The sequence below is a fragment of the Abramis brama genome (genome assembly GCF_963993115.1).
Source record: "Abramis brama genome assembly, chromosome: 10".
NCBI lineage: Eukaryota > Metazoa > Chordata > Actinopteri > Cypriniformes > Leuciscidae > Abramis > Abramis brama.
The window spans coordinates 4,332,110-4,360,041 of record NC_139972.1 but is presented as its reverse complement, the minus strand read 5'-3'; the positions used below and the strand labels follow the sequence as shown (position 1 = coordinate 4,360,041).

The 27,932-nt window shown below is 39.0% G+C and overlaps 1 protein-coding gene across 4 annotated transcripts in view; it reads left to right on the top strand.

Moving 5' to 3' along the window:
• LOC311091347 (NACHT, LRR and PYD domains-containing protein 3-like) overlaps window positions 1-23,563 on the top strand; it is a 233,402-nt gene extending 209,839 nt beyond the window's left edge. For all 4 annotated transcript variants that reach the window (XM_084127249.1, XM_084127254.1, XM_084127255.1 and 1 more), the window contains 4 exons: window positions 4,245-4,418; window positions 12,046-12,219; window positions 21,985-22,158; window positions 22,578-23,563. In XM_084127249.1, the coding sequence (XP_083983375.1) occupies window positions 4,245-4,418; window positions 12,046-12,219; window positions 21,985-22,158; window positions 22,578-22,593 (538 nt within the window). In that variant the 3' untranslated portion in view covers window positions 22,594-23,563. The remainder of the gene's footprint in view (window positions 1-4,244; window positions 4,419-12,045; window positions 12,220-21,984; window positions 22,159-22,577) is intronic.
• The last annotated feature ends 4,369 nt before the right edge of the window (window positions 23,564-27,932 follow it).

Below are 27,932 nucleotides of genomic sequence, written 5' to 3'. Positions count from 1 at the left end.
GTCATTGCAGATGCTAATGTTGTCAGATGCTAACAACAGATGCTTCCCATACGGGCTGGGGAGCAGTCTTAGGTGGCCTCCCAGCCCAGTGTATCTGGTGAGGTCATCATCTTGATTGGCACATCAATTGCCTTGAATTGATGGCTGTATTTCTAGCCCTGAAGTACTTCCTCCACCAGTAAAGGGGCTACCATGACCTAGTGCGGGTGGAAAACACTACGGTAGTCACCTACATAAATCACTGTGGCGGACTGTGTTCGCACCGTCTGAACAGTCTAGTGCAGCAGGTTCTGCTTTAAGTGCAGGTTCTCCTATAAATTCCTGTCATTTAGGGTGAATTACACCCTTGAAAGCAGATTTGGGAGAGATTTTTCGAAACAGTGGTGTCCTCTTCACCTCTCAAGGGACAGCGCAATGTCCTCTCCACTTCTCCCTGAAAAAGGGGGAACGAGATGCTGTACTTCTTTGCCGCACTGAGGATGTCCCAGGACCATTCTTCAGACAATACCCGAGGATGCACCTGCGGCACATCTAATTATAGCCTCTGACAAGCGTGCATTCCAATGAGGTCACCATCTGAGGCTGTCAAGTTTGATGTCAATTTAATTGATGTGTTACACACATTATTCACAGCTGGTCATACAAAGATGTATTCCCAAATCACTCCAGTACAGCATCTCATTCCTGCTTTTTCAGGGAACAGGGTTACAATAAAGTAACCTGAGACGATTTACACACAACAAAACTAAACTAATGGAACAAAAATAGTACACAAACAAATAAACTATCAAAAAATATGATAAAAAGAGGTACTGAAAGATAAGCAAAATGAAGAATATTAATTTCTGATAACTGAAGAGGAATGATATATATTTTGTTGACTTGGGTATTTGCATTATCCAAAATGTTTCCAAAAATGTTAAAATCCAGAGAAATCTTCAGTTTTAACAAGTGTAACGGCCTGTCATTGTGTCGCCTGTCAATGACATATCCACATTACCCTCGACTTCCGGAACTTTACTAAAGAGGGCAAATTAGCGTGATTGCAAGTGCAGATGGGAGTGGAAAGTTCTGCACGTGATCTACTGATGACGTGCAAAATTAAAGAACACAGACGCAGTGGGATAATTTCCATAGTGATTAGCACAATCTACCAAGAGCAGCGCAAATTAACATCTGGTTTATGGTAAATAATGGTGCAAATACCAGTAAATTGACTAGTACAAATCTTAGTAAATCACCTTGTGTGATTCATTTAAATGCTCATCTCCCAAAAATTCTGCGTGTCAAAGGGAAACTCTTACAAATGCATATGCAACAAGGTCAGCCACAAAAATCACCGTCCACACCTTTTCAGAGCTAATTTTTCACTGCTTGTCTTTAGTAAATCCGGACAGTAGTTTTTTTAACGCTAAAAGAGGGTTTGCGTTGGTGCAATCTAGCCATATGTGTTTTAATAGACGGATGAGCAACTGTTTGGTTACCTTTATCAGCAGGAAAATAATCATTGTTATATAGCTCAACACAGTTAGTCTTGTTGTTTGAATACCTTGTTTTCTTGATTTACCACAGGTAACATGTTTGTACCAAGTGGCTAACATTGCATAATCAGAAAGAGCTATATTTGTAGTAACAGTAATACAGCATTTTCTCTACCAAACAATATTTTTTTTTTATTAATTGAATGCCATTTAGCAACACAAGTCATCCGTCTTTTATTAATATGATATTCTAAAATCAATCTAGCTTACTGCAATGTGAAACAAGTGTCTCGTGTAAGCAGACACACAGAGTAATGTTATAACATAACATAACACAAAGTTGAAATTGTTTTGACCAAGTAAAACAACGCTGTGCTACCCCACAATTTAAATTAGTCAAATAAAGTGACCTGTATGAGCATTTCAGCACTAAATAATTTGCTAACTATTTCATTATTAGCAAAGTTCAGGGAAGGAGGAGGCAGACATTAAATGTAACTTTAACTCTCTGAGGTCGGCAATCACGCCGGCGTGATTTGCTCGGTTTTTTTCTTATCAGTTCAAACGAGAGTCCAAATACTCTGTTGACTTTGATGTTACAAACCAGTTTCATACATCAATCGATCCTGTTAAGTGTGTATTATTTTTGTGTATACTCACAATAAAAACAAACCACAAACTTTCCTAAACCATATTGTAAGGATGTTGTGCTTTTTGCCAAATAAAGAAAAATAAACACGAAGCGAGTTCTGCCTTTTCTCTGTCAGTTAAGTCCATTCTGAAACGCGTCCGAAAATGAACCATTACTCAGCGAATACTCAGTCAAACAGTCACACAGGCACACAGGCATGAAGCTTGAATTCTCTTCTTTTAAATTAAGTAATTTTTATAAAAAACAAATATTCTCAGTTTATGCAATCTGTATGAAAAGAGCGAGATGTCAGTCGTTCTCATCTCAGCTAATTATTTTTAATGTGACCCCGCCCACGGAGAGCGCGCTATTCAAACGCAAATGACTGAGGCAATCCATGCAAACCTGTGAACGCCCCCATATCAGCTCGAGAAAACAGATCAAGCTTATTCAGATCATTGTACTTGTTTACACCGTCTCGCGGTGCTGTGAGGAATAATAATAATGGAAAATGTACCTCAGAAGTGCTGGTATTTTCATTCTCAAGTGAATCGCGTTTCTGTGTGTGAATGAATGAACGGCAGAGATGCGCGCTGTTTACCACAACTCGCAAAAAGACGGTTTAAATTTGAATCGCGTTTCTGTGTGTGAATGAATGTTTCGCTTTTAGCAAACTGTATTGCTATACTGAGTAAAAATCGACTGAAATATGTTGAAATAAAATGTATTTGTATAAGCAACGTATTAAACTGCAAATTAACATTTATATTTCTTATAATAAACACGAAAGACCTATGTTAAAGACATGAAAGACAACATTTCGTTGACTAGTTTTGGATAGATTATACATTTTTACTGTAAAATATCTGCCACCTCAAATAAGCTTTTGTTTGCCAATTTTTGCTCATTTGTTAAATATAGTATGTTTTGTCAAAAATAAAGTAATCAAATAATATGTTATTAGTGTTTTTTCCAATGCAGCCTAGGCTATATTCAAGTAGCCTAATGAATCCTTAACTTTGAAATATGTATGATAAAATGTATACTTTAGTTTTTACAAAGAAAGATTACACTTGAATTGTTGTTGTAATTGTAACCTTTTTAATAAAATATATATTTACAAGGTAGATGTAAACAAACTATTAAAATGTAAATATAAGCCTTTTCTTTAAATTATTTTTATTGTGTTTTATTAGTGACAAATTTGGGGAGAGGATACATATTCCAAAACTGAAAATACAGTATGAGAATTAACTGCACAATTACTAGACATGTTTTCCTTGGATATTATAGGCCAATTTGCAAGCACAATTTGTGGAAAAATAAAAAAAATTGAGATGCTTCCAACTGTTGCTCTTGCATTCTTTCTTGTGACACACATGAATGAATGGCTCATTAAGTATGCGGGCCCCATTGTCTCCTCAGGTGTGAACCACTAAATATGCATGATGGTGTATGATCGTTAACGCCCACTCCGCATATTGGCTTTCCAAACAGAAAGTGTTTTGCAAAATTTAAATCAATGTATTGTGTTATGTGAATGATTAGGCAGGATGATTTTCACATCATTTTGAAGAAAAACCTCTAGGCGACAACATGCATTAGTCAAAAGTCTTATTGACACATATTTAGTTTGTGTTTTGTGGTCTTATTTCAACAACTTTAATTTGTATTTTTTTCAATAACCACGCATAAACATTATTCTCTTAAAAATTCAAACATATACATGCATGTTGATCACATATTATGGTAGCCATGTTTGTGCTATATAGCGTGAATTTACACCTTTGCCATTAACATGTTTATAAATAACTGAAAAAAGCACAAATGTCAGAGCATGTCAGAACACCTCCAGGGCCCAGAAAACCCCTCAGACCCCAGAGGGTTAATCGTACAAATAAACATAACCAACAAAACGAAAGAAGTGGCATTGGCTAACTGCGGCATATAAGCCACATTTATATTGCTCAAATTCACCTTTTCTCAGTGTCTATCTCCATCTATAACACTGTTAGTGTGAATATGATTAGATGAATATTAGCTACTTTATTTCATACAGAGATGCTTTATTAGTAATCTTTAAAACATATGGGTTACAGATAGTGTGAAGAGTGTGTCGTTGTTCTCTACAGGTTGATGAACTGTGGTGTCACAGATGAAGGTTGTGCTACTTTGGCTTCAGCTCCGAGATCAAAGCCCTCACAACTGAGAGAACTGGATCTGTCTGGGAATAAACTAGGAGACTCAGGAGTAGAGCCACTCTTTGCTGTACTGGAGAATCCTCACTGTGAACTGAAGAATTTGAGGTAAGATCTTTTAATGCGTTCTGGTTGTTCATTTGCATGACAACAGTGTTTGGTGGCTCAAGAACGTAAACTTTGAAATAGGTTCCAAGATGCAAGTTTAGAATTTCGAATTTTATCATCTCCATGTAAACTTCAAAAACGTGAATCTGTGAAAGTGGTGACGGCATGCACATGCATATTACGTGTTTAATCTATAGGTATGTGCGAACCTATAGGAACTGGAATCATTTTGATAACGTTTTATCTGTACAGTGGTAAAGGAAAAGGAAGGAAGCCTTAACAGGGGAGAGTCTAGTTGACACTTCTGGGCTGCGTTGTCGTCATGTCTAGGCGTAGACCCTTCATCAGATCTGGATACAGTCTAGATCCGGGAGAATACAGTAAACCTGGGGATAGACAGAGAGACTAATATTAGCATAGACGCCATTCTTCTTATGATGTAACGAGTACATCAGGTGTTATGGGAAGTGTTCCCGGTTCTGGCTCACCTAATTTATGCAGCTGAACATTTGACATGATTTGAATTATAGAAGTTGGTAATGTGTGTTGGTAATGTATGATAGGTTAAAGAGATGTGTTTTTAGTCTAGATTTAAACTGACAAAGTGTGTCTGCTTCCCGGACAATGTTAGGAAGACTGTTCCAAAGTTTTGGTGCTAAATAGGAAAAGGATCCACCGCCAGCAGTCGATTTTGGTATTCTAGGTATTATTAACTGGCCAGAATTTTGAGATCGCAATAGACGTGAAGGATCATAATGCATTAAGAGCTCGCTCAAGTACTGGGGAGCTAAACCATTTAGTGGTTTGTAAGTAATCAGCAATATTTTAAAATGTATACAATGTTTTATAGGGAGCCAATGCAGTGTTGACAGAACCGTTATACTACCTGGTTTTAGTAAGAACTGTAGCTGCTGTGTTTTGGACAAGCTGTAGTTTGTTTATTGTGTGCAGGGCAACCACCCATTAGAGCATTACAATAATCTAGCCATGAGGTCATGAACGCATGAACTAACCGTTCTCTGTTTTTTCAGAATGAAGTAGTTGGAAATTACGAATCCAGTTTATTATATCAGCTTTGCATTCATGATATGATATCTCCCAAGGGTAACATGGACAGCGTGAACAGCAACAGTCCTAGTACTGATTTAGTACAGCAAATCATTTGTAACTCTAATGAGAGCTGTCTCAGTACTATTAGTTAGAATTAATATGAGTTACTATGAGTTAGTAGTTAGGTACGGTCTAAATCCTGACTGGAAATCCTCACAGATACTATTTCTTTTTAAAAAGGAACATAGTTGTGAGGATTCTGCCTTTTCTAGTACCTTTGACAGAAAAGGTAGATTCGAGATCAGCCTGTAATTGACTAATTCTGTAGGATCAATTTGCCGTTTTTTTAACAAGCGTTTTAATAATAGCCAGCTTAAAAGTTTTTGGTACATATCCTGATAACAAAGATGAATTAATGATATTAAGAAGAGGATCTATGGCCTCTGGAATCATCTCTTTCAATAGCCGGTATAAGGTCTAACATACATGTTGTTGATTTAGATGATTTAACAAGTTTAGACAATTCTTCCTCTCCTATAGCAATGAATGAATGGACTTTTTCCTCAGGGAGACTACAATGCACTGTCTGATGCGATACTGTAGTAGACGGTTGCATAGTTATAATTTTCTTTCTAATATTATCAATTTTGTAAGTAAAGAAGCTCATAAAGTCATTACTGCTATGCTGTTTCAAAACTTCAGAGGTAGAAGCTTTATTTTTCGTTAATTTAGCCACTGTTTCAAATAAATACCTAGGGTTGTGTTTGTTTTATTCTAAGAGGGTTGAAAAATAAGCAGATCTAGCAGTTTTTTCTAGCATCGTGCTCTCTCTCCATGAAATGCGAAAAACCTCTAGTTTTGTTTTCTTCCAGTTGCACTCCATTTTTCTGGCTGCTCTCTTGAGGGCCCAATTTTGCTCGTTGTACCAGGGTTTTGGAGTATTTTCTTTTCCAATTGTCTTTGAATCCTATGTTATTTTTTGTTTACCACTTAGACAACCAGCCATTGAGTGATGATGACAGTCTGTTAAGTATCTCATCACTCTGGTGAACAGGAAGGGGTCCAGAGCTATTTACAGTTTCTGACTTTGTACTTGCGAGTTCACACATCTCTTTAATGTTAATCTTAGTGATCTCCGACTGGTGAAGTCGAACATTATTAGTGCCGACGTGAATTATAATCTTAGAGAATTTATGATTACAATTAGCCAACACTTTTAAATTTGCTTTGATGTCAGGTGCTCTGGCTCATGGAAAACACGTGACTATGATGGCTGGTGTCTCTATTTTCACGTTCCGTGTAATAGAATCACCTATGACTAGGGCACTTTCAAAAGGATTCTCAGTGGGTGCGTCACTGAGTGGGGAGAACCTGTTTGATGTTCTAATCAGAGCTGAAGAGCGGTGTTTTACCCCACGACTATGCCGTCTTACGACTCTACAGACAGAACCGAACAATGTACACAGTTAATTTAGCTAGTCGCATCCAAAGCAGTACCTAAAGCCCTTGCATTCTTACTATCCTCAATTAAAGTTGGTATATGTGTCTCTAATTCTGAAATATTCTCTGTCAGCCTGACTAATTCCCTGCATTTATTACATGTGAAACACTCTTCGCTGACAGAGAAGGCTATACTGTACATGTGGCAGGCAGTGCAAGTGACAATAACAGGAGAAGATGACATGACTCACCGTGTTTGTTGACTGATCCAACTCACCACAGTCATTTGATGGACCTGTAAAAGGCTCAAGTGGAAAATATGGCAAGCACGGATGGCAGGTTAAAAGTCTAGCAAAATGCTTAGCGCGTTGCTAGCGTGTTGTGCTAGCGATAATGATTTAGATAAAAGCTAGCGATGTCAGATTAATGTGAATGATCAAGTTACCATTCAACAATTTAATATCACGTCTGTTCATATGATGTAAGAGAATTAATAATTTTCTGTTTGAAGCGTTTACTTTCTTTGTCCTGCTGCTGTGAGTTCATATCATTGATATGTAAATGTCTGAACACATGAGCTGCTCCTTATTAAGGTGTTACTGCAGTACTGATAGTCACACTGAAGAACACACTTTGAAATCAACACCTTACTTTTAACACACTCAATCTCAGCACAGTCATGATTAACACAGTCCGTTAATTTCAATGATGTTCTATTAACCCTTTAGGCGCCAGAGGTTTTTTCCTAAACCGTTCGATTTTGACATCTTAATTTCAAAAGGCTATATCTTAAAAGTGATAAAAGAAAGAGACTTTCTGTAAATTAGAGAAATATTAAGGATGACCCAAAGTTTATGTAGGGATTACATTTTCCCATCTAATTTGCATATTATGACGTCATATGGTGGCGGCCATCTTGGATTATAGAATTTTCATGAAATGTCACATGTTTAAATGATAAAATGCAGCACTTCTTTCCCCCCAAAATGTCCCTTACCTTCTGTATGCTATATTGCACAATACTAAATGCTCAGGTAAATAGTAAGTAGCAAACAAACTGTGTAAATCATTACTAATAAATGGTAGAAACAAACCGAATGCATGTAGCGGCTGGCCTTTTGCTGTAGAGATTTTCCATTTACTACATACAGTAGGCACTCTCATTCCATGTATGGGGCACATATATATTATTCATATGACACACAAAGCCGGCTTTCCCATCAGCCTGCGATAGACTATGCATAATAGCCCCTCTGCCCCGTGTCACACCGCCCCGTGTCACACACGAGCAGCGCTGGCGCGGCCAGATCTGCCTCGCGCGCGCGCCGAGTGTGCACAGCTCGGACTACTGTCATTGTCATTGCGACTCCCCACCCTGCATCCACGTTACCCCCTAACTGTCCTATGAATACTTCGACCTTGTCTAACATACCCGTCTCCACCACAATACTGTCGCCACGATTGCGGAGAGGCACACGGTCAGAAGACAAAGCTGGCTAGCGCCGTAAAAATCGGTAAAAATCTCCCGCCTCGTTCCCCACAACACTAACACGCCTGCTAACTTCGCGATGAACACTCCGACCCTGGGAAACATTGTTCCCACCACTGACATTGGGCAAAGGTTTCACCGTTTGTGCTTGGTGTAGGGCTACTTTCACTTTCAGAATCACCGTCATCATCAGAGTCCGCGAATAGAAGACCCAACACTTCATTGCGGGAAAGCTTTATTGATGCCATTAGATAATAATAATAATAATCTAATGCAAATACTTGCTGACGTTGACAATATTGCTCTGATAAAATGGCTCACTCGCACACTAGCTCCGCTTTTGTTCGCACTGATTCAATGCGCTCTAGCTCGAAGATTTTGTATAGAAGCATGACTTTTTTTTGAGTCTGGGATGAAGTATGACATGTCTGCAATCTAGTGGAGGGGAGGTCGAACGAAATTTGACACCCTATTTGACACAAATTGGCCGTTTTATTCAGTGCCGCATCTTGTCGAGTACACTCGACCGTGGCGCCTAGAGGGTTAACAATGTTAGGGATGAACACGTTCAAATTATCTATCCAATCATCACATCATTCCAATCATCACGTCATTCCAACCAGCTGTCAACAATCAGCAATCAACACATCTCCTCACACTCGTTTCTGGTTACTTTCCTTACCAGAAATATGGCGGAAGTACTCTGGGTTCGGGCCAAAATACGATCTCGGAGCCCTCTCCTTGGACAGCACGCCAAATACGCATACTACTTTATCTGATTATTTGTAAGTGTGAACTCGTAAAATCGTATGAGAAAACTGGATAATGTAGAGATTTTTTCCAGGTTTACATCGTGTCAGTGTCACAGATTATGACATGACCAAACACTATAGTACATCGATGACACATAAGTGTCATAATCATTCTTATTCTATGAGAAGACGTTGGTCCTAATTATTCATGACAGCACGTGGGGCATTCCTATGACATACTGTAAGATCATGTAATAGTTCAGTGAGGCGTTCATGGCTCGCAAGTGTTTGTGTCCATGGTGTAAGAGTTTGTGGGTGTTGCATGGCTTTCCCCACAATGCTGTCAGAGCTAGACTCTGGCTACGGGCGAATGGTTGGCCATCAACTACCGACACAATGAAATTGTTTGTGTATAGCAAGCATTTTTCTGAGATCTCTCACTATCCATCTCTATTGTCAGTGTCCTGAACGTACATAGATTTGTATGAGAAATTTATTTCCAAATGCATGCATTTATAGTGTATGTAAATAAATATTTATATTTAGAATTTTAAAGGGAAAAGACAAATGGTATTCAATGTATTTTGTAGGAATTTAACTTTGTCAGCTATGTTGATGGCTGTGGATTCTGGACTTTTATCGATACGAATTCTTCTTGACTTAAATGCAGCTGTCAACACCATTTATCATAGTATTTTCGTTGATAGGTTGCTTTCCATTGGAATTACTGGTATTTCTCTTGATTGGTTTAGATCGTATTTATCGGGTTGGACTCAGTTCGTTCAAATTAAACATTTTAAATCATGGACATCTCAAATTACCAGTGGCTTATCTCAGGGCTCAGTTTTGGACCCTCTTCTGTTTATTATTTATCTATTGCCTTTAGGACACATTTATCGCAAATTTGGTTTAAATTTTCACTGTTATGATGATGACACCCAGCTCTATATGTCTTCAAAGCCCAATTCAAAGTTACCACCTTCCCCCCTTTCGCTTTTTTTTTTTTTTTTTTACTTAAATCATGGTTAACATGTAATTTTCTTAAGTTAAACAGTGAGAAAACTGAAATTCTATTAGTAGGCACTAAATCAAAATTCTGAAAGTTTTACATTGACTATTGATAATTCTTTCATTTCTCCTTTCCTTCAGCTTAAGAGTTTGGGTGTCATCCTTGACAGCACCTTATCTTCTGAAGCTCATGTAAATAACATTACATGGTCAGCTTATTATCATCTGAGAAATATTAATCGTCTTCAACCATCTCTTTCTGCTAATAGTACTGCTGTCCTGATACATGCATTAGTTACATCTCGTATTGACTATTGCAATTCTCTTCTCAGTGGTGTTTCACAGAAACTTATTCACAAACTTCAAGTGGTCCAGAATTCAGCAGCCCAGATCATTACACGAACACCATTCATTGACTCCAGTTTTAAGGCAACTCCATTGGCTTCCAGTTAGATATAGATAAAATTGTACTTTTCACTTATAAGGATCTCCATAATCTAGCACCTTCATATTTGCGTAAAATACTTCATGTGTATTCACCTACTTGATCTCTTCTTCTACTATGACTATAGTTATGCCATCTGTACATCTGACCACCAGATGTAGAGCTTTAAGTTGTACTTCTCAGAGTCTTTGGAATACCTTACCTCAAGACATACAAAATAGTTTTTCAATTTTTAAATCATGTCTTGAAACAATTTTTTTTAGATTAGCTTATTCTGCTTATCATAGCATTTGTATATTTTATTTTAATTATGTTCATGTTTATATTCATGGTTCATGTATTTTACTGTTTGTAAGGTGCCTTTGAGTGTCTTGAAAAGCGCCTATAAATAAAATGAATTATTATTTTTATTATTATGAAAATCCTACAATTTATCCCTGATATTTAGTGAGAGCTGTCATGGGCCGTTGACAAATGACAGTGCCTTGTCCCCTGTTTCTCCCCTGCCTTGCCCTACCTTCTTTTCACATCCGTCCACACCCATTTAAGTTGATTTTTCAAAACGATTGTGAGGTAGACTTGAGCTGAAAGAGGGTTTTTTTACTCTTTAATATTCCTTACTTCTTCTGTTACAATTTTTCTATATTTTTATGTGATATACAGTTTTAGTGTGTTATATCAGTTTTTATGTAATCATTCTCTCTCACATAGAGACATAGGGCCATATCTTGCACCCAGTGCAATTGACTTTCTACATTGACGCATGTATCATTCCTATTTTGCACCCAACGCACAGCAGACTTTTCCCTCCACAGACGCACGTCGGTAAATTAGGGAATGAACTTCTGCTCCCAGGGGCGGTTCAGCGAAAAGAGGAGGCGTGTTCCGGCGCAAACGTTCCCTGGTGCTATTTTGCAGTTTCACAAAACAATTCCGCCACAGACCAGGAAAAACCTAGTCAGTGTCAGTGGCGCATTATTCAGAAGCTATTTTAAGGGCGCATGCTTGCCAATAATGTAACGTGTACACAACGGGCATACACTTTACTTCTCTCATCTACACAGACGCAGCAGTTGCCATTTTTTCAAACCAAAATGTCCTGCTTGAATTTGACTGCAGGTGTGTTATGATAATGTTTTGTGCTCTGTGACACAGACCAAGATCCATCTAACATGGTGATTTGAGCTTGTTATTGATTTCTCTTTGATAATGATGTCTCTGCTGATCTGAGAGAGTTAAGAGTGTAAAATCAGATCAAAAGCACGCACATCCAAAGCAATATGTTGCTCAAATTGGGTGCTTCGTCTGACGAAGAGCCTACGCACTTGAAACGTTACCACCTGTGTGTGAGTCTGTTATTAAATGTTCATATTTTTGAAGCCTTGGTGTGACAACTTTTTTTCCTTTTTTATAGAGTTAAGAGTGTGCCATTGTTCTTTACAGGTTGTTGGATTGTGGTGTCACAGGTGAAGGTTGTGCTGCTCTGGCTTCAGCTCTAAGATCAAACCCCTCACACCTGAGAGAACTGACACTGTCATATAATAATCTAGGAGACTCAGGAGTGAAGCTACTCTCTGCTGAACTGAAGAATCGTCGCTGCAAACTGGAGAAACTTTGGTAAGATCGTCTCTACCATTAAGACTATTAGTGAATAAGGATTAATATGAAGATAGTGCATACAAAATATCCTTTGGTGTAAGCCCCATTCCTGCTTGAACCGTCACATCCTGCCAGCAATAGAAGGCGGGGTGAGGAGTCTACCTGAAAAGGAACATTTAGAACTTAATATATTATTATCCCCTAGAATAAAGTAGAAAGGGTTACAGTGAAGAGTTTTTTTAAATCACAAATGTTTGGTGTAAATCAACTTACCTTGCAATGCTTGTGCAAACAGACAATCCTGGCAAAAGTGTGAGCATTGCCTCAAAATTGTAGCTGCAACACAAAAAGGAGAAGCGGTGTGTCACAGCATCAGATTTTTCACTACATGATTATCGTGTCCAAAAGAATTCACAATAACGATATATCGCCATATCTATAGAAATCTTGAAAAAAAGTATGCTACCATGTCAAAATCATCTTTATTATTATTATTATTATTATTATTTATTTTTTAAAGAATTCTACCTTTTTCATCCAAGTGTGTTTTCTAAAAGTGTGGAGTCCGCTCTTCGGATCTTGGCATGCCATTTTGAATTAATTCTCATGTTAAGTCACCTTCATTTATCTAGCGCTTTTAACAATATAGATTGTTTCAAAGCAGGTTTATAATAGTGATAATAGGAAATTAAAGAAACAGAGATTGTTTTGGCTTTACAGTAGCTCTAGAATAAAGTTATTGTCCAGCTAAAGTTAGTTTTTGATTGATTCAATTTTAAAGATCATTAGATATTAACTTAGGGTCCACTTACACTGTGCCGTTTTAATTGAAAACAGAAAACAGCTAATTTCATTTGCACGACAACAGTGTTTGTCGGCAATAAACATCTTATGTTGTGGGTCAAGTCTTTCTGATGGAATGACCTTCACATCAGTGATGAAGGGGAAATTGCGTTGTCGCACTAGAATAAAATCAATCTAACTGGCATGATCAACACTGGTGTAGGTTATTAGGTGGCTGGTGCGTTTCTTAAATAACGTATTGCTGATGATGAAGTCGTTCATCGTCCATCGTTATTTCATGTAGAATACCCATTACCTCCATGGCAACTCCATTCTGCATGCATCCCACATAGAATCACATAAATCACAGTCGACAACAACAAAATCTTCTTGTGGGCACATGAATACAAGATCTTGGTGTCTTGGGGCCATGGAGTAATTGATGATAGACATCAGGCGGTCTGAATATGGACCTCTGCAACTTGGCTACGCAGGTCGGCATTAACAATAATAGCTACACCTCTGCTGTTGGTCATACCATGGTGGATGAGCTTATAGCTATTGCAAATGTCCTGTTATCTTTGGCCCTTCCACCGGGTCTATTGTATGCATGCAATGTCAACTTTACGTTGTTGAAGTATTTTGGCTAGTTCATTGCTCCATCAGGTTAGTGTACCAATGTTCAATACGCAAAGATTTCACTTTGTCTAACTTCTTTAGCTGATGATGCACATGAACCGATGGCCCTTTCCTTTTTTTCGCGGCAGTTGGGTGAGGCTGGCGTGTGTCGGTTCTTCGGGAACGCCCTTTCATTGTTATTTGACATTGATAATGACGACATTTGATCTATCATTTGATCCAGCCAAATATGGCAAACTTGATATCTATGTTCTCGGTGTGACCCAAGAGATCTATTCAGACCAGTTTCATTGCAATAGGCTAAATTATACAAACAATTATTAGCATTTTTAAACAATTATTAGCATTTTGTTTGAGCAAAAGTTGGTGCTATAAAATGGCCTATATGGGAAATTTTATAGATGGTTACTCCAATTTACTCATGTGCGTCATCCCTGTGGTGAAATGGAAATGTGCCGCCTTCCAAAGGAGTTATTGGTGGGCGTTCTTATCGAGGACACCTGCTGTTGCTTTCCGGTCTCTTCCTTTAAAAAAGGCCTTATGACAAATGACTGAAGGAGGGGCGCGGCTGCATTTCGGACTTTGTTTGTTTGCTTTCTGTTTATGCTTTGCATCCAACATTACTACAGCCCATTACACTTCATGCATTCACTAACTTTACACCACTGATTCCTGACAGTTTCATGTTACTTCATTTCTTTTCTGTATAGTTTTCTTTTGTTAATAAATTTCGTATATGTTTTGGCACTTCAGCGTGTGTCCCCGTCTTTGTTGCGTCCTTTTGAGCCATGGGACGTAACAAATGGGGGCTCGTCCTTTTTTGTTTGATAGTTTGCGAATGATTGAAATATTTGATAAACTCATTTGTTTCGTCGAGTTTTGGCTTTTGATTTCATTTATTCGTTTGGTTTGAACATAGTTTGAGACGGTTGTTTGCTCCTGACGTTTTGAGGGAAATCCTATTTGAATAATTTGACGTCACGGCGCAATTTAGTTTTGTGTTGGGGACCACCTGACAGTGATTTGTGCAGTGCGTAATGATTCGTTCGCCGTTCGAGATCACAGACGGGTGAGTTACTGTTGTGCAAATTTTTTTTTACTTGGAGTTTTTCCCGGTTAGGTTAAGCGACTTGTTTCCTTTGAGACATGTCGGTTTTGTTGTTTTTGTAGTGCTGTGGTGAAAGCGGGTAGTAGCGGTTGTCTCGGGAGCACTTCCGTGGTGTTGTGAGTTGTCGCTAGTTTAACTAGTTGCAATTGCACCCATCGGGTTCGTGTGCTTAATTTCCCCCCGCCTGTAACTACATGAAGACTAGGGTCCAGTAAGTTAGATTGTTTGGAAAGGTAGATAGGGGGGAAATTCTGAGTGTTTGTTTGCACAATTAGTTGCTTGCGTTCTGTGATGCGTTTATGGCGGATGTAGAAAAGTTTGCTAAATCGCCTTCACGTGAATCCTTAGATAAATGCAATAAAGAGCAGCTTTTAAGAATTGCGGAGTTTTATGAAATTACAATTAGTGATAAGAGACTTAAAGAAAGTACTATTAAGATTGAGTTGGAAAATAAATTGGTGAATAAAGGAATTTTGTCATCTACAATGGAGCAAATTCAGGACGTACATGCACACAACTTAACTGCTTCACAGTCCGTTTTAACTTTTGACCAACAAAAAGAGTTGTTGTTGTTGCAAATGGATCATGAGAAAATGAAACAACGATCTGAACAAGGTAAACTTGAGTTAGAGAAGGCAAAAATGGAGCTGGACTATTTAAAGCTCAAACTTTTACAGGAAAGTAGGGAGAGTACTGATAGTTCACTGGAGTTTGGTGCTTCTGGAAGTTTTCCATTGCATCAAAATTTAAAACTTGTTCCTAAATTCAATGAACATGATCCAGATGTGTTTTTTTCTCTTTTTGAACGTGTCGCTGAGATACACGGTTGGTCCAAAACAAACTGTGTATTGATGTTGCAGTGCGTGTTAGTTGGTAAGGCACAACTAGCTTTTTCTGCTTTAACTATTGATGAGTGTAAGGACTATGATGCTGTTAAGGCAGCGGTGTTGAAAGTTTATGCGTGTGTGCCTGAAACTTATCGACAGCGATTTAGATCGTGTAAAATGATTCCAGGCCAGACCCATTTGGAGTTTGTGCGGGACTTAAGACGACATGTTACGCGTTGGTGTTCATCGCTTGATGTTAAAACATTTGATGATTTGCTTGAGTTGATTATAACTGAACAGTTTAAAATCTCTGTTCCAGAGCAAGTTGCAACGTATGTTAATGAACACAAATTTCAGTCTCCTGAAGAAGCGGCATCATTGGCTGATAACTATGTGCTTACTCATAAGCGTACGGCTGCTGTTAGGCAGATACGGGAGGAAGCAGGTTTAGCTCATTTGACAAATACTACTTCACAGTTTGGTCACACATTTTCAAGCAAATTTGATCCGTCCAAAATTTGTAACTACTGTCGGGGAAAAGGACACTGGAAAGCAGATTGTTTGATACTTAAAAGTAAAAATAAACGAGTTGAGACGGGTAAATTTAAACCTGCGGCAATGGCCAATTCTGTTCACTTATGTGATAGTGACACTGATATTAAGCTTTCTAATAATTGCTTGTCTAGTTTTGCTCCTTTTATTACAGAAGGGCGAGTGTCTTTGTTGGATGGATCTATGGAAGTTCCCATTAAAATCCTGCGGGACACTGGAGCTGTGGATTCATTCATTTTAGAGTCCACTTTGCCATTTTCCTCGCAGTCTGAGACTGGTGAGAGCATGTTAGTAAGGGGAATGGGGTTAAATACGTTATCAGTGCCTTTACATAAAGTGAAACTTAGCTCTGATTTGGTGACTGGTGAGGTTGCGGTAGGACTGCGCCCTGTGTTACCAATTGAGGGGGTTCACCTTATTTTGGGTAACAAATTGGCAGGAGGTCAGGTCTGGCCTAGTGTACCGCCATCTCCTATGGTTTTGTCCGGGAGTGAGGTTACTCAAGAAGTTCTAAAGGGGGATCCTGTAGCTATTGCAACTCGGGCTATGGTTAAAAATGCTCAGTGTGTCCTGACCGATGAAATCAAACAAGTGTCAAGGGCAAATATTTCTCTTCCTATACCTGACTTGTCTGATTTGTCTTTTCCGTTCTCTACAGATGAATGGAGTAAGGAGCAACATTCAGATTCTTCATTGTCTGAATTATTCACTCTTGCTCTTTCTGACGGTGACGTAGCTGATGTGGTCAGAGCGTACTTCGTTCAGGATGGACTCTTGCTGAGAAAGTGGTGTCCTCATGGCCAGGATTTTGTCGGTGATCCTGTTGTCCAAGTAGTTGTTCCAACAAAGTTTCGCTCTATGGTTTTAGAAGTTGCTCATGAAAAATCTGGTCACCTCGGGGTTAAGAAAACCTATAATCAGGTTCTGCGCTATTTCTTTTGGCCACGACTGAAGCGGGATATTTCTGCTTATGTTAAAAAGTGTCACACTTGTCAACTTACTGGTAAGCCGAATCAGGTTTTAAAACCGGTTCCATTAAATCCGATTCCAGCGAACTGTGAACCCTTCGAACATGTTGTTGTGGATTGCGTGGGTCCTCTACCATGTTCAAAGTCAGGAAGCAAGTATTTGTTTACCGTTATGTGCTTGGCTACACGTTTTCCTTCTGCCTATCCCTTGCGCACAATTACGTCACGTTCCATTGTAAAGGCTTTGTCACAGTTTATGTCAATTTTTGGCATTCCTAAAATTATCCAGAGTGATCAGGGTACTAACCTTACGTCTCATCTTTTCCAACAAGTATTAAAACAGTTGAAAATTAAGCATAATCTTGCTAGTGCATTTCATCCACAAAGCCAGGGATCGTTGGAGAGATTTCATCAGACTTTGAAATCTCTCCTTCGTGCTTATTGTGTACAGTTGGATGGGGATTGGGAGGAGGGCTTGCCCTGGTTATTGTTGGCTGCACGTGAAGTTGTACAAGAAAGCACTGGATTTAGTCCTAACGACTTAGTTTTTGGGCATAAAGTTCGGGGGCTTTTGGCAGTACTGCAAAATCCTGTTAAAAGTTCAGATTCACCAAAAAATTTGCTTGCATATGTCGATGGATTTCGTCAGAGGCTGATACAAGCAAGAGAGTTAGCCAGTGTTAAGCTTGAAAAGCAACAACATAAGATGAAACGGTTGTATGATCGTAAAACTGAACGCCGTGTTTTTGAGCCAGGAGATCAGGTCCTTGTGTCACGTCTATTGCCGTCTTCTCCTTTTGAAGCGAAATTTGAGGGGCCGTTTGTGGTGAAGCGTAGACTGAGCGATGAAAATTACATAGTGGCAACTCCACATCGGAGGAAGTCTACTCACTTATATCATGTAAATCTGTTAAAACCGTACTATGAGAGTTTTAAGTCAAATAAGGAAGGATCCGTTCATTCAGTTCTACTTGCGACGTCTGATGTTTCAAACTTTTGTTCAGGGGAGAAAGAGGGTTATGAACCTGATGATAGTGTTTTACATGGGCGATTAAACAATACTGAATCTTTGGAAAAACTTGATGCTACTCTGGTTCACTTGTCACCGTTACAGTCTGTAGATTTGATTTCTTTGTTACAGAGTTTTCCAGAATTGTTTGGGGACACGCCAACGCGTACTGACTGGGCTGAACACGACATTGATGTGGGTAACGCATCACCTATAAAACAACGTTATTATCGAGTGTCACCAGAGAAACGAAAGCTAATGGAAGCAGAAATCAAATATATGCTGGAAAATGATATCGCAGTTCCTTCGAGTTCAGACTGGGCATCGCCTTGCTTGCTGGTTGCAAAGTCTGATGGTGCGGTAAGATTTTGCACCGACTTTCGTAAACTTAATAGTGTGACAAGGCCGGATTGTTTCCCACTCCCACGAGTGGATGATTGTATCGATCAAGTTGGTTCTGCTAAATTTGTAACAAAGCTTGACCTGCTGAGAGGATATTGGCAGGTGCCTTTGAGTCAAAGAGCTCAGGAAATTTCCTCATTTGTTATTCCATCAGGCCTCTACTCATACCGGGTTATGAGCTTTGGGCTACGAAATGCACCTGCCACCTTTCAACGGCTGATGAATCGAGTAGTTTCGGGCCTTGAAGGGTGTGCGGTGTATTTAGATGACCTTGTAGTGTTTAGCGACAGTTGGGATTCACATTTAGAACGCTTGGGCGCTGTCTTACGGCGTTTGTCAGCCGCCAAGTTGACAGTGAACCTTGCAAAATGTAGCTTTGCTCAGGCTACTATAACTTATCTTGGCAAAGTTGTGGGTAACGGGGAGGTACGTCCATTAAGTGCTAAAGTTCAGGCTATTTGTGACTATCCTGTTCCTACTACAAAAAAAGAGCTGATGCGCTTTTTAGGATTAGTAGGTTATTATCGTTCCTTTTGCCGCAATTTTTCTTCCGTTGTCGCACCACTCACTGATCTTCTAAAGGCTAAGGCAAAATTTGTTTGGTCGTCGAATTGTGCATTGGCTTTTGACAATGTGAAGTCTTTATTGTGTTCTTCCACTGTCCTGGCTGCTCCTTGTTTTGAGAGGCCTTTTTCGTTACAGGTGGATGCAAGCCAGGTTGGTGCAGGGGCTGTCCTTCAACAGGGCGATGAGGAAGGTGTGATCCACCCTGTCAGTTTTTTTTCTCGCAAGTTTAATTCCTATCAGTTGAATTATTCCGTAGTGGAAAAGGAAGCTCTGGCTCTGATTTGGGCGTTGCAACATTTTGAGGTTTACGTTGGTTTGGGTCAACCCGTTGTGGTCTTTACGGATCACAACCCGTTGACGTTCCTGAATTCATTCCATTGTCCGAATCAAAGGCTTATTCGTTGGTCTCTGTTTTTATAGGCTTACTCTCTGGATATTCGACACGTCAGAGGATCTGAAAATGTTGTTGCTGATGCCCTGTCGCGTGCTCCTCTGGGTAATTAAAGTGCGTTTATATTGTTGCTAAATTTTTTTTGTATGTTACAGGGTTTCTTGATAGACCCCTGTCTTAAGGGGTGGGGTGTGACGACTCATGTGCGTCATCCCTGTGGTGAAATGGAAATGTGCCGCCTTCCAAAGGAGTTATTGGTGGGCGTTCTTATCGAGGACACCTGCTGTTGCTTTCCGGTCTCTTCCTTTAAAAAGGGCCTTATGACAAATGACTGAAGGAGGGGCGCGGCTGCATTTCGGACTTTGTTTGTTTGCTTTCTGTTTATGCTTTGCATCCAACATTACTACAGCCCATTACACTTCATGCATTCACTAACTTTACACCACTGATTCCTGACAGTTTCATGTTACTTCATTTCTTTTCTGTATAGTTTTCTTTTGTTAATAAATTTCGTATATGTTTTGGCACTTCAGCGTGTGTCCCCGTCTTTGTTGCGTCCTTTTGAGCCATGGGACGTAACAGTCGGCAATAAACATCTTATGTTGTGGGTCAAGTCTTTCTGATGGAATGACCTTCACATCAGTGATGAAGGGGAAATTGCGTTGTCGCACTAGAATAAAATCAATCTAACTGGCATGATCAACACTGGTGTAGGTTATTAGGTGGCTGGTGCGTTTCTTAAATAACGTATTGCTGATGATGAAGTCGTTCATCGTCCATCGTTATTTCATGTAGAATACCCATTACCTCCATGGCAACTCCATTCTGCATGCATCCCACATAGAATCACATAAATCACAGTCGACAACAACAAAATCTTCTTGTGGGCACATGAATACAAGATCTTGGTGTCTTGGGGCCATGGAGTAATTGATGATAGACATCAGGCGGTCTGAATATGGACCTCTGCAACTTGGCTACGCAGGTCGGCATTAACAATAATAGCTACACCTCTGCTGTTGGTCATACCATGGTGGATGAGCTTATAGCTATTGCAAATGTCCTGTTATCTTTGGCCCTTCCACCGGGTCTATTGTATGCATGCAATGTCAACTTTACGTTGTTGAAGTATTTTGGCTAGTTCACTGCTCCATCAGGTTAGTGTACCAATGTTCAATACGCAAAGATTTCACTTTGTCTAACTTCTTTAGCTGATGATGCACATGAACCGATGGCCCTTTCCTTTTTTTCGCGGCAGTTGGGTGAGGCTGGCGTGTGTCGGTTCTTCGGGAACGCCCTTTCATTGTTATTTGACATTGATAATGACGACATTTGATCTATCATTTGATCCAGCCAAATATGGCAAACTTGATATCTATGTTCTCGGTGTGACCCAAGAGATCTATTCAGACCAGTTTCATTGCAATAGGCTAAATTATACAAACAATTATTAGCATTTTTAAACAATTATTAGCATTTTGTTTGAGCAAAAGTTGGTGCTATAAAATGGCCTATATGGGAAATTTTATAGATGGTTACTCCAATTTCACGAAAAAAATTGTGAAAAAAAATTCGAAACCAAATCTAACGAGACCATTTTTATGATTTTTGGACAAATAGTTCAGAAGTTATAAGTAAAAATAGCCATTTTTTTTTAAATCTCCGGACCAGTTGGTAGCGCTGATACAAAACACAGCATGTCACCTCAGGTCATGCTTGTGATGACATATACCACGCTTGGTCTGAATACGATAAAGCATTACGGAGATACAGCCTTACATCTGTTTTAGCAAGCGCTACGTAAAATTCGTTCATGCAATATTTGAGAACGATTAGACGAATCAACTTGAATTCCATAACTTTTTGTCGGCATGGTCTGAAGATGATCTGGTTAAATTTTCGTGAAATTGGAGCAACCATCTAGGATGAGCTTGAAAAAGTAGGTTCGAAAAATTCAAAATGGCATAAAAAGTTTCATGACGGAAAATGACGTCATAGGGTGCAATCGAATCGGCTTGAGCCAAGGTATCAGAGGAAATTTTAATTCTAAAGAATTCCATCCCTTACAGTTCAAAAGTTATTAGCATAAACATGAATGCAACTTTGGACAGTTGGTGGCGCTAGAGAAACATGGCCTCCGAGAGTCTCATGATAAGACCATAAGCCCATACTTTATTGGGGGGATATTGGAGGGAGTATAGTAAATGTATGTACAAAAAATTATTTACGGTGATTCTCACATCAGTGTGTTGCTAGGAGAGCCATAGATGTAATATAAATTATTCTTAATCACTATTATAAATCTGTAGTAGAATTTGATGTCAGAGTTTCAGTATCTGAATATTGTGTTCAGGGGGCAAAACGAAGAAGAATATGATTTCAGAGGAACTGACTTTATTCTATTTTAAATTGATTCAATTTTTCTTATGTCTCTCTCATCTTATCATCAGTTTGAATGTGATCATGAGAAAGTCCTTGTTGATCTAATCTGTGTGTCTGATCTGAGAGAGTGAAGAGTGTGTCATTGTTCTCTACAGGTTGTATGAGTGTGGTGTCACAGATGAAGGTTGTGCTGCTCTGGCTTCAGCTCTGGGATCAAACCCCTCACACCTGGAAAAACTGAATCTGTCTGGGAATAATCTAGGAGACTCTGGAGTAAAACTGCTCTCTGATCTGAAGGATGATCCAAATTATAAACTGGAGACACTATGGTAACATATTCTTTTAATTTTTTTAATTATACATTCTGTTTAATATGAGTTTAATTCTGCTCATTGTGTTGTGACTGATTGTAAAAATAAAATGTAATGTTATTTTCAGCTTTTACCCTTTAATTGTTTCTTTGTGTGTGATACTCTGAGATTTGGATTGTTTGTTATTAACTGATATTCAATTTGTAGTGGAGTGTAATAGTTATTGATGCTGGTTCTGTATCAGCTGTCAGTTGTGTGAAAGTGACCTTTAATTTCCTTTTGATTTTGTAAAGTGACTTAAGATAGAAGCTATATTATCATGTTTGAGAATTAATTAAGTTTTAAGAATGAATTAATCTAGTTATTGCTAAGTTTTCTTATGTGATTGACGTAATGTCTCATACTGCGTATGTGACTGTTTGTGTGTTTTATTTTAGGACTAGTCCTAAATGATAGTCTGATCTTCTGATGATCATCTGATGGTGAATAAGGATCCACTACAGAGACTCACAGTCAACAGAATCAACAGAGTCTGAAGATACAGTGTCTTAATTTAATATGAGTTCATTAGTTCTCATTAGTTATATTAAATTAAATTAAGACTTTATATAGATTTCAACAATCCTCTGCCAGACTTGATGAGGCGGCAGTGAAACACCTTTTATTTCACAGCAGCAAATTACAGTTTCTCATTCATAGATTAACGATTTTATCTGTATAAACACACATTATAATAAAGTATTATAAAGTTTTGTTAGAGAGTAAATATAGAGCCTGAATATGTTTGTGTTTGTATTGTACCAACAGAGGGAGATAAAGATCAGTGAAGGATTTATTTTTCACGATTATGAAAGAAAAAAAATCAGTTCAAACTCACACATAATGGACTTGAGAATGTACATTGTGTTTTTAATAGGGCTGTCAAAATTAACACATTAACACATTAATTTTGTTCAGTTTAATGTGTTAAAAATATTTAACCCAATTAATGCAGCATCCTTTTTTTCTGTCATCCTTTGGCTAGTGTTACTTTATCATGCTCTTATTCATGATAATGAACTTTGAACTTTTTTAACTTTTGTAGCTTTAATAAGGATTCATCTATATATAATTTCTAATTTATGCAGTGCAGACTTTTTGATAACTTCCAAAAACTAATCGATTTCTGTATATTTCCTACCTGTTAGACAGGTAGGAAGGGTACAGGTAAATATGACATTTATTATAATGGGTTTATGGGAGAATTGTTTTAAGTTCACTTACATTAAAAGTTGTTATTTTTAATTCATGGTGTGAATGAAAATTTAGATGTATTCACATCAGCTGTATTTGTCTACTGTGTATTCATGCTTATCTATGTCATATGACAAAACATTACATTTTGCTTGTTTTACCAAAATATATAATTTTCAGTAAAAAATAATTAAGTATTGGTCAACATTTATCATTATTATTGTGTGTAAGTTTTGGGGTGGGCTAGCAATGCAATTCATTCTCTTTTGTGCAGACTTTACAAACATTGCAAACGCTGGGGAAAACTGTTCTAGGTAGGGTTGTGGAGTTACTGGTGTTATGAGGTGTTAGTGCACCTATCGCTCATATCATTTTTTTACTGCAGAACTTATAGTTACATACAAGATCAGGGAACAATACCATGGTCGTATCTTGAACAAAAAAACAAAACAGAAAACATAAATATCATGGGTTTGTGTTTAACCCTCTGGGGTCTGAGGTGTTTTCTGGGCCTTGGAGGTGTTCTGACATGCTCTGACATTTGTGCTTATTTCTGTTACTTGTGACATTTTCATGGCTAAAGTCTAATTACACTGTATTCAGCACAAACTCTGCTACAATAATATATCAGCAGCATGTGTGTAAAAGTTTGTTGTTTTGAGATAATGACATTTATGCGTGGTTTGTGAAAATACAAAAAAAAATTCTCACTGAAATAAGGTCATGAAACCCATACTGATTATTTCTTCACAAGACTTTTGAAAAGTGTATGACGTAGCCTAGGATATTTGCTCTAAAAATCACCCTGATGTGAAAATCACCCTGACTGCTCATTCAGATAAGACAATATATTGATTTAAAAATTTTACGACGTGTTTTGTGTGAAAAAGCTTTATGCGGGAGCTCATTAATATGTAAGCTTTTCACACCTGAGAAAGACAAAGACCCTCCCCTAACGGCCCTATTAGGAGCTATCAGGCCCTATCATTCTGAGCAACCTTGCACAAAGAATGAGGAGATTTAAAAAAGAATGGCTTTTAGATTTTTTGGATTTATTTACAACACAACATAATCCAAAGATACAAAACAAATGACAAAAAAGCACTCATTGAAAACAATTATCCAAAGACAGAGACCTTTGTGCCATTCCTAAAAACATTGTACATACCTTTCATTTCCAAGGTGTTTGATTTTCACTTTACCATGTTCATGTACAGAGACTCATGTGAATGTTGAAGTCAGCAGGAGTGGCATCTGGGCCCTGAAAAAAAAAAAAAAAAGTGAACATATAGGACAAACTATAGGCCTGCACGATTTTGGGAATAAATTTTAGATTTTTCTGGTTAAAATTGCTTTTTAAAATTCACAGAATACACACATACACACACACATAAATGTTTTCAACAATATATAATATAATGAACACCAGGTTTGTTGTGCCTTGTAGGCATTGGCTATGCGCAGTGCTGCATAAACTAATAATAACAATAACCATAGCAGCCTATAAATCTTCCAAAATATTTCAGTAACAACTAAGCTAGAGAAAAATATATTGATTATCATGTTACTTCAAATGTTTCCATTCGTTATGATGATATGAAATGAGATAATAGTAAAAACATGAAGCCGTTTGGTGCTTTTCAAACGCGATCGCGATCCAAAATATGATACATTCAAACGCGATCGCGCTCAAATATAAAACATTATGGTTACCATATACATATCTACGTTTGAGCAGATATCCACAAACACAGTAACAGTAAACACGGGTCTAAATATTATAATATTCACCATATATCTTGCAACAGTTAAACTGCAATGTGAAATTTATGCAACAATAACAAACTAATATGTAAGAATTTCTTACCTTACATCTTTCTTGTCTTCAAATCGCGTTCTTCTTCTTCTGAGGTAGCCTAAATCCAATGTAACCTCACGGCGCATCTTTCAAACTCGACGAAAAGCAAAGACTTGTGAAGTGTTTTGGTGTTTTGTTTTTGAGGTAACGAGCGCGTTCGCGTTCCATGTGGAGATTTGCATGTGAATATCTTTTGCGTGAGTGGGCGTGTTCAAATTAAAAATAATTAGGAAGCGTTTGAGAAGCTGGACATCTTGTTGGTTTTATACAAATTACTTAAACAGAGAATATTTGTTTTCAGTTTTAATCCGATCATTTAAAAGTACACACTTAAATGTCTATAAAGGTATATGGCTCATAAATGTGTGACAAGTATTCGCTGAGTTTTGTTTCAGTTTATAGACGTGCTCAAGAAAAAAAAGTTCACCGCGACGGAGAGGCAGAACGCACACCCTGTTTATTTTCTTTATTTTACAAAAGCACAATGTTTTGATTTGATTGTAAGTGGACACATACAAAAGTAAAAATATCACAGATTCTTTTTTTATATTTCTTTTTTCTGTATGACCATAAATGACGGAGTAATTTAAGTTTATAGTGCTACAATGTGAAGAAAATCCGGCAAAACGCGCCGGTGCGTTTGCCGACCTCAGAGGGTTAACATAGCATAAGATTATATACACAGGAGAAAAAAAATGGCAAGGTTAAATATCTTTGAATAATTCATCATAACACATAAATTATTTTTTGTTTTGTTATTTATAAGCCTGAGGGATGAAACAAGAGTTAAATTCAATAAGAAAAAGAGGAAAACATAAAGGAGATTTAAGCCACTTTTGAAAAAAATATTTTCTTGTAATTCACCAAAAGGTTTTTTATTAAATTATTATATTAAATTATACGTTTTAACCACTTGGTGAAATTGACAGACGTTCCCCCCTTAGAACCGCCGTGGAAGCGCGTCAAAGCATTCAAGAGTATAAATACGCAGCTATAATGCACGTAGGTGATTTTGAATTAATATTTCATGTCGTTATACAATGGCTACTGTTACGACCCTATGGTGTCAGAGTGTTAAGAGTATTTTGAGAGTGTTAAGAGTATTTTGAGAGTTTCAGAGTGTTAAGAGTATTTTGAGAGTGTTAAGAGTATTTTGTGAGTTTCTGTCACGGTTCATAAATCCTATGTCTCTTCCTTGTCTCGTGTTTCTGTTGTTGTGTGCTGATTGTGTGGGTGTGTCAGCTGATTATTCACTCATCGGCAATCAAGTTCATCACTCCCGTCACCAGCTGCAGCTCATCTCAGCACATATATAAATACTCACTCAATTCTCATTTCCTCTGTCAGATCGTTCTATGTGGTTCCCAGTGTGTGGTTCGTCTTGTTCCAGTTCCAGTGTCTCGTCGTTGCCTGTTCTTGTTCCTGTGGATGTTTCACTCTGGACTTGTCACCGTCATCACCACTCTTCACCACAGCACTCATCTGACCATCAAAGTCCCTGCGCCGCTATCCTGTTCCACCCTGGATTACTGTGTTCTCACTGATTGTCAAATAAAGAGTGTTTTGAGCTACTTGCGATTGCTTCCGTCCTTCTATCATGACAGAACGATCTGACCCTTCAATGGAAGCAGCGAGTAGCTCCACCAGATCGCTGGAGGAATTCGTCAACAGCAGCATACTTCGAATGGATTCCCAGGAGAAGAACCTCAGCGATACAGCTCGCGCTGTCCAGGCTCTAGTGGCGCAGGTGTCCGGGCTCACCCAACAGCTTCAACATCTGCGAGGTCCCGCTGCGCCCCCCACACCGCCGGTTCCTCCACCACCACCAGAGAACCCTTCCCAGTCGGAGCCCCGCCTACCAGTTCCTGAGTCATATGCAGGTGAACCAAACTTCTGTCGAGCTTTCTTAACACGATGCTCCATGCACTTTTCTCTTCAGCCCAGGACATTCAACAATGAGCAGACCAAGGTCGCTTTTGTCTTGACGCTGCTGACTGGGAAGGCGGCACTCTGGGGGACAGCGGTGTGGGAGAATCAAGACCCATGCTGTGCCTCGTTCCTGGAGCTCTCCGCCGAAATGAAACGGGTCTTCGACCGGTCCGTCGCGGGACGAGAGGCAGCAAGGATGCTGGCCGATTTGCAACAGGGAGAGAGATCTGTTTCGGACTACTCCATTGAGTTTCGTACTCTAGCGGCGGAGAGCCAATGGAACGAGGAGGCGCAGTGGGATATGTTCCTGCATGGGTTGGCTGACCGCGTCCAGAAGGAGATTTACGCCATGGACCTTCCCACCTCACTCAACGGCCTGATCGCGTTGGCGTTAAGAGTAGACGCACGGTTATCACGAATGACTCGTCGCACTATGCCCAGTCGTCCCACAGGAGGGTTCGAGGGCCAACGTTTTGGAGGCGGGGACGCGGTCAGCCCTGTCTGCGATCACGAGCCCATGCAGGTGGGTCGAGCCCGGCTTTCCCGGGAGGAGAAGGAAAGGCGGAGATCCCAGGGCCTCTGCATGTACTGTGGAGGCGCGGGCCATTTCGCCTATAACTGCCCGTTAAAAGGCCCAGCCCGATAGTAAGTATGAGGCTACTATCGGGTGGGATCTCCGCCAAGAAGTCCTCATCCACATCGACTCTCCTTCCGGTAAGACTGAGATGGTCAAATCACCTTCACGATTGTCAAGCACTGTTGGATTCTGGGG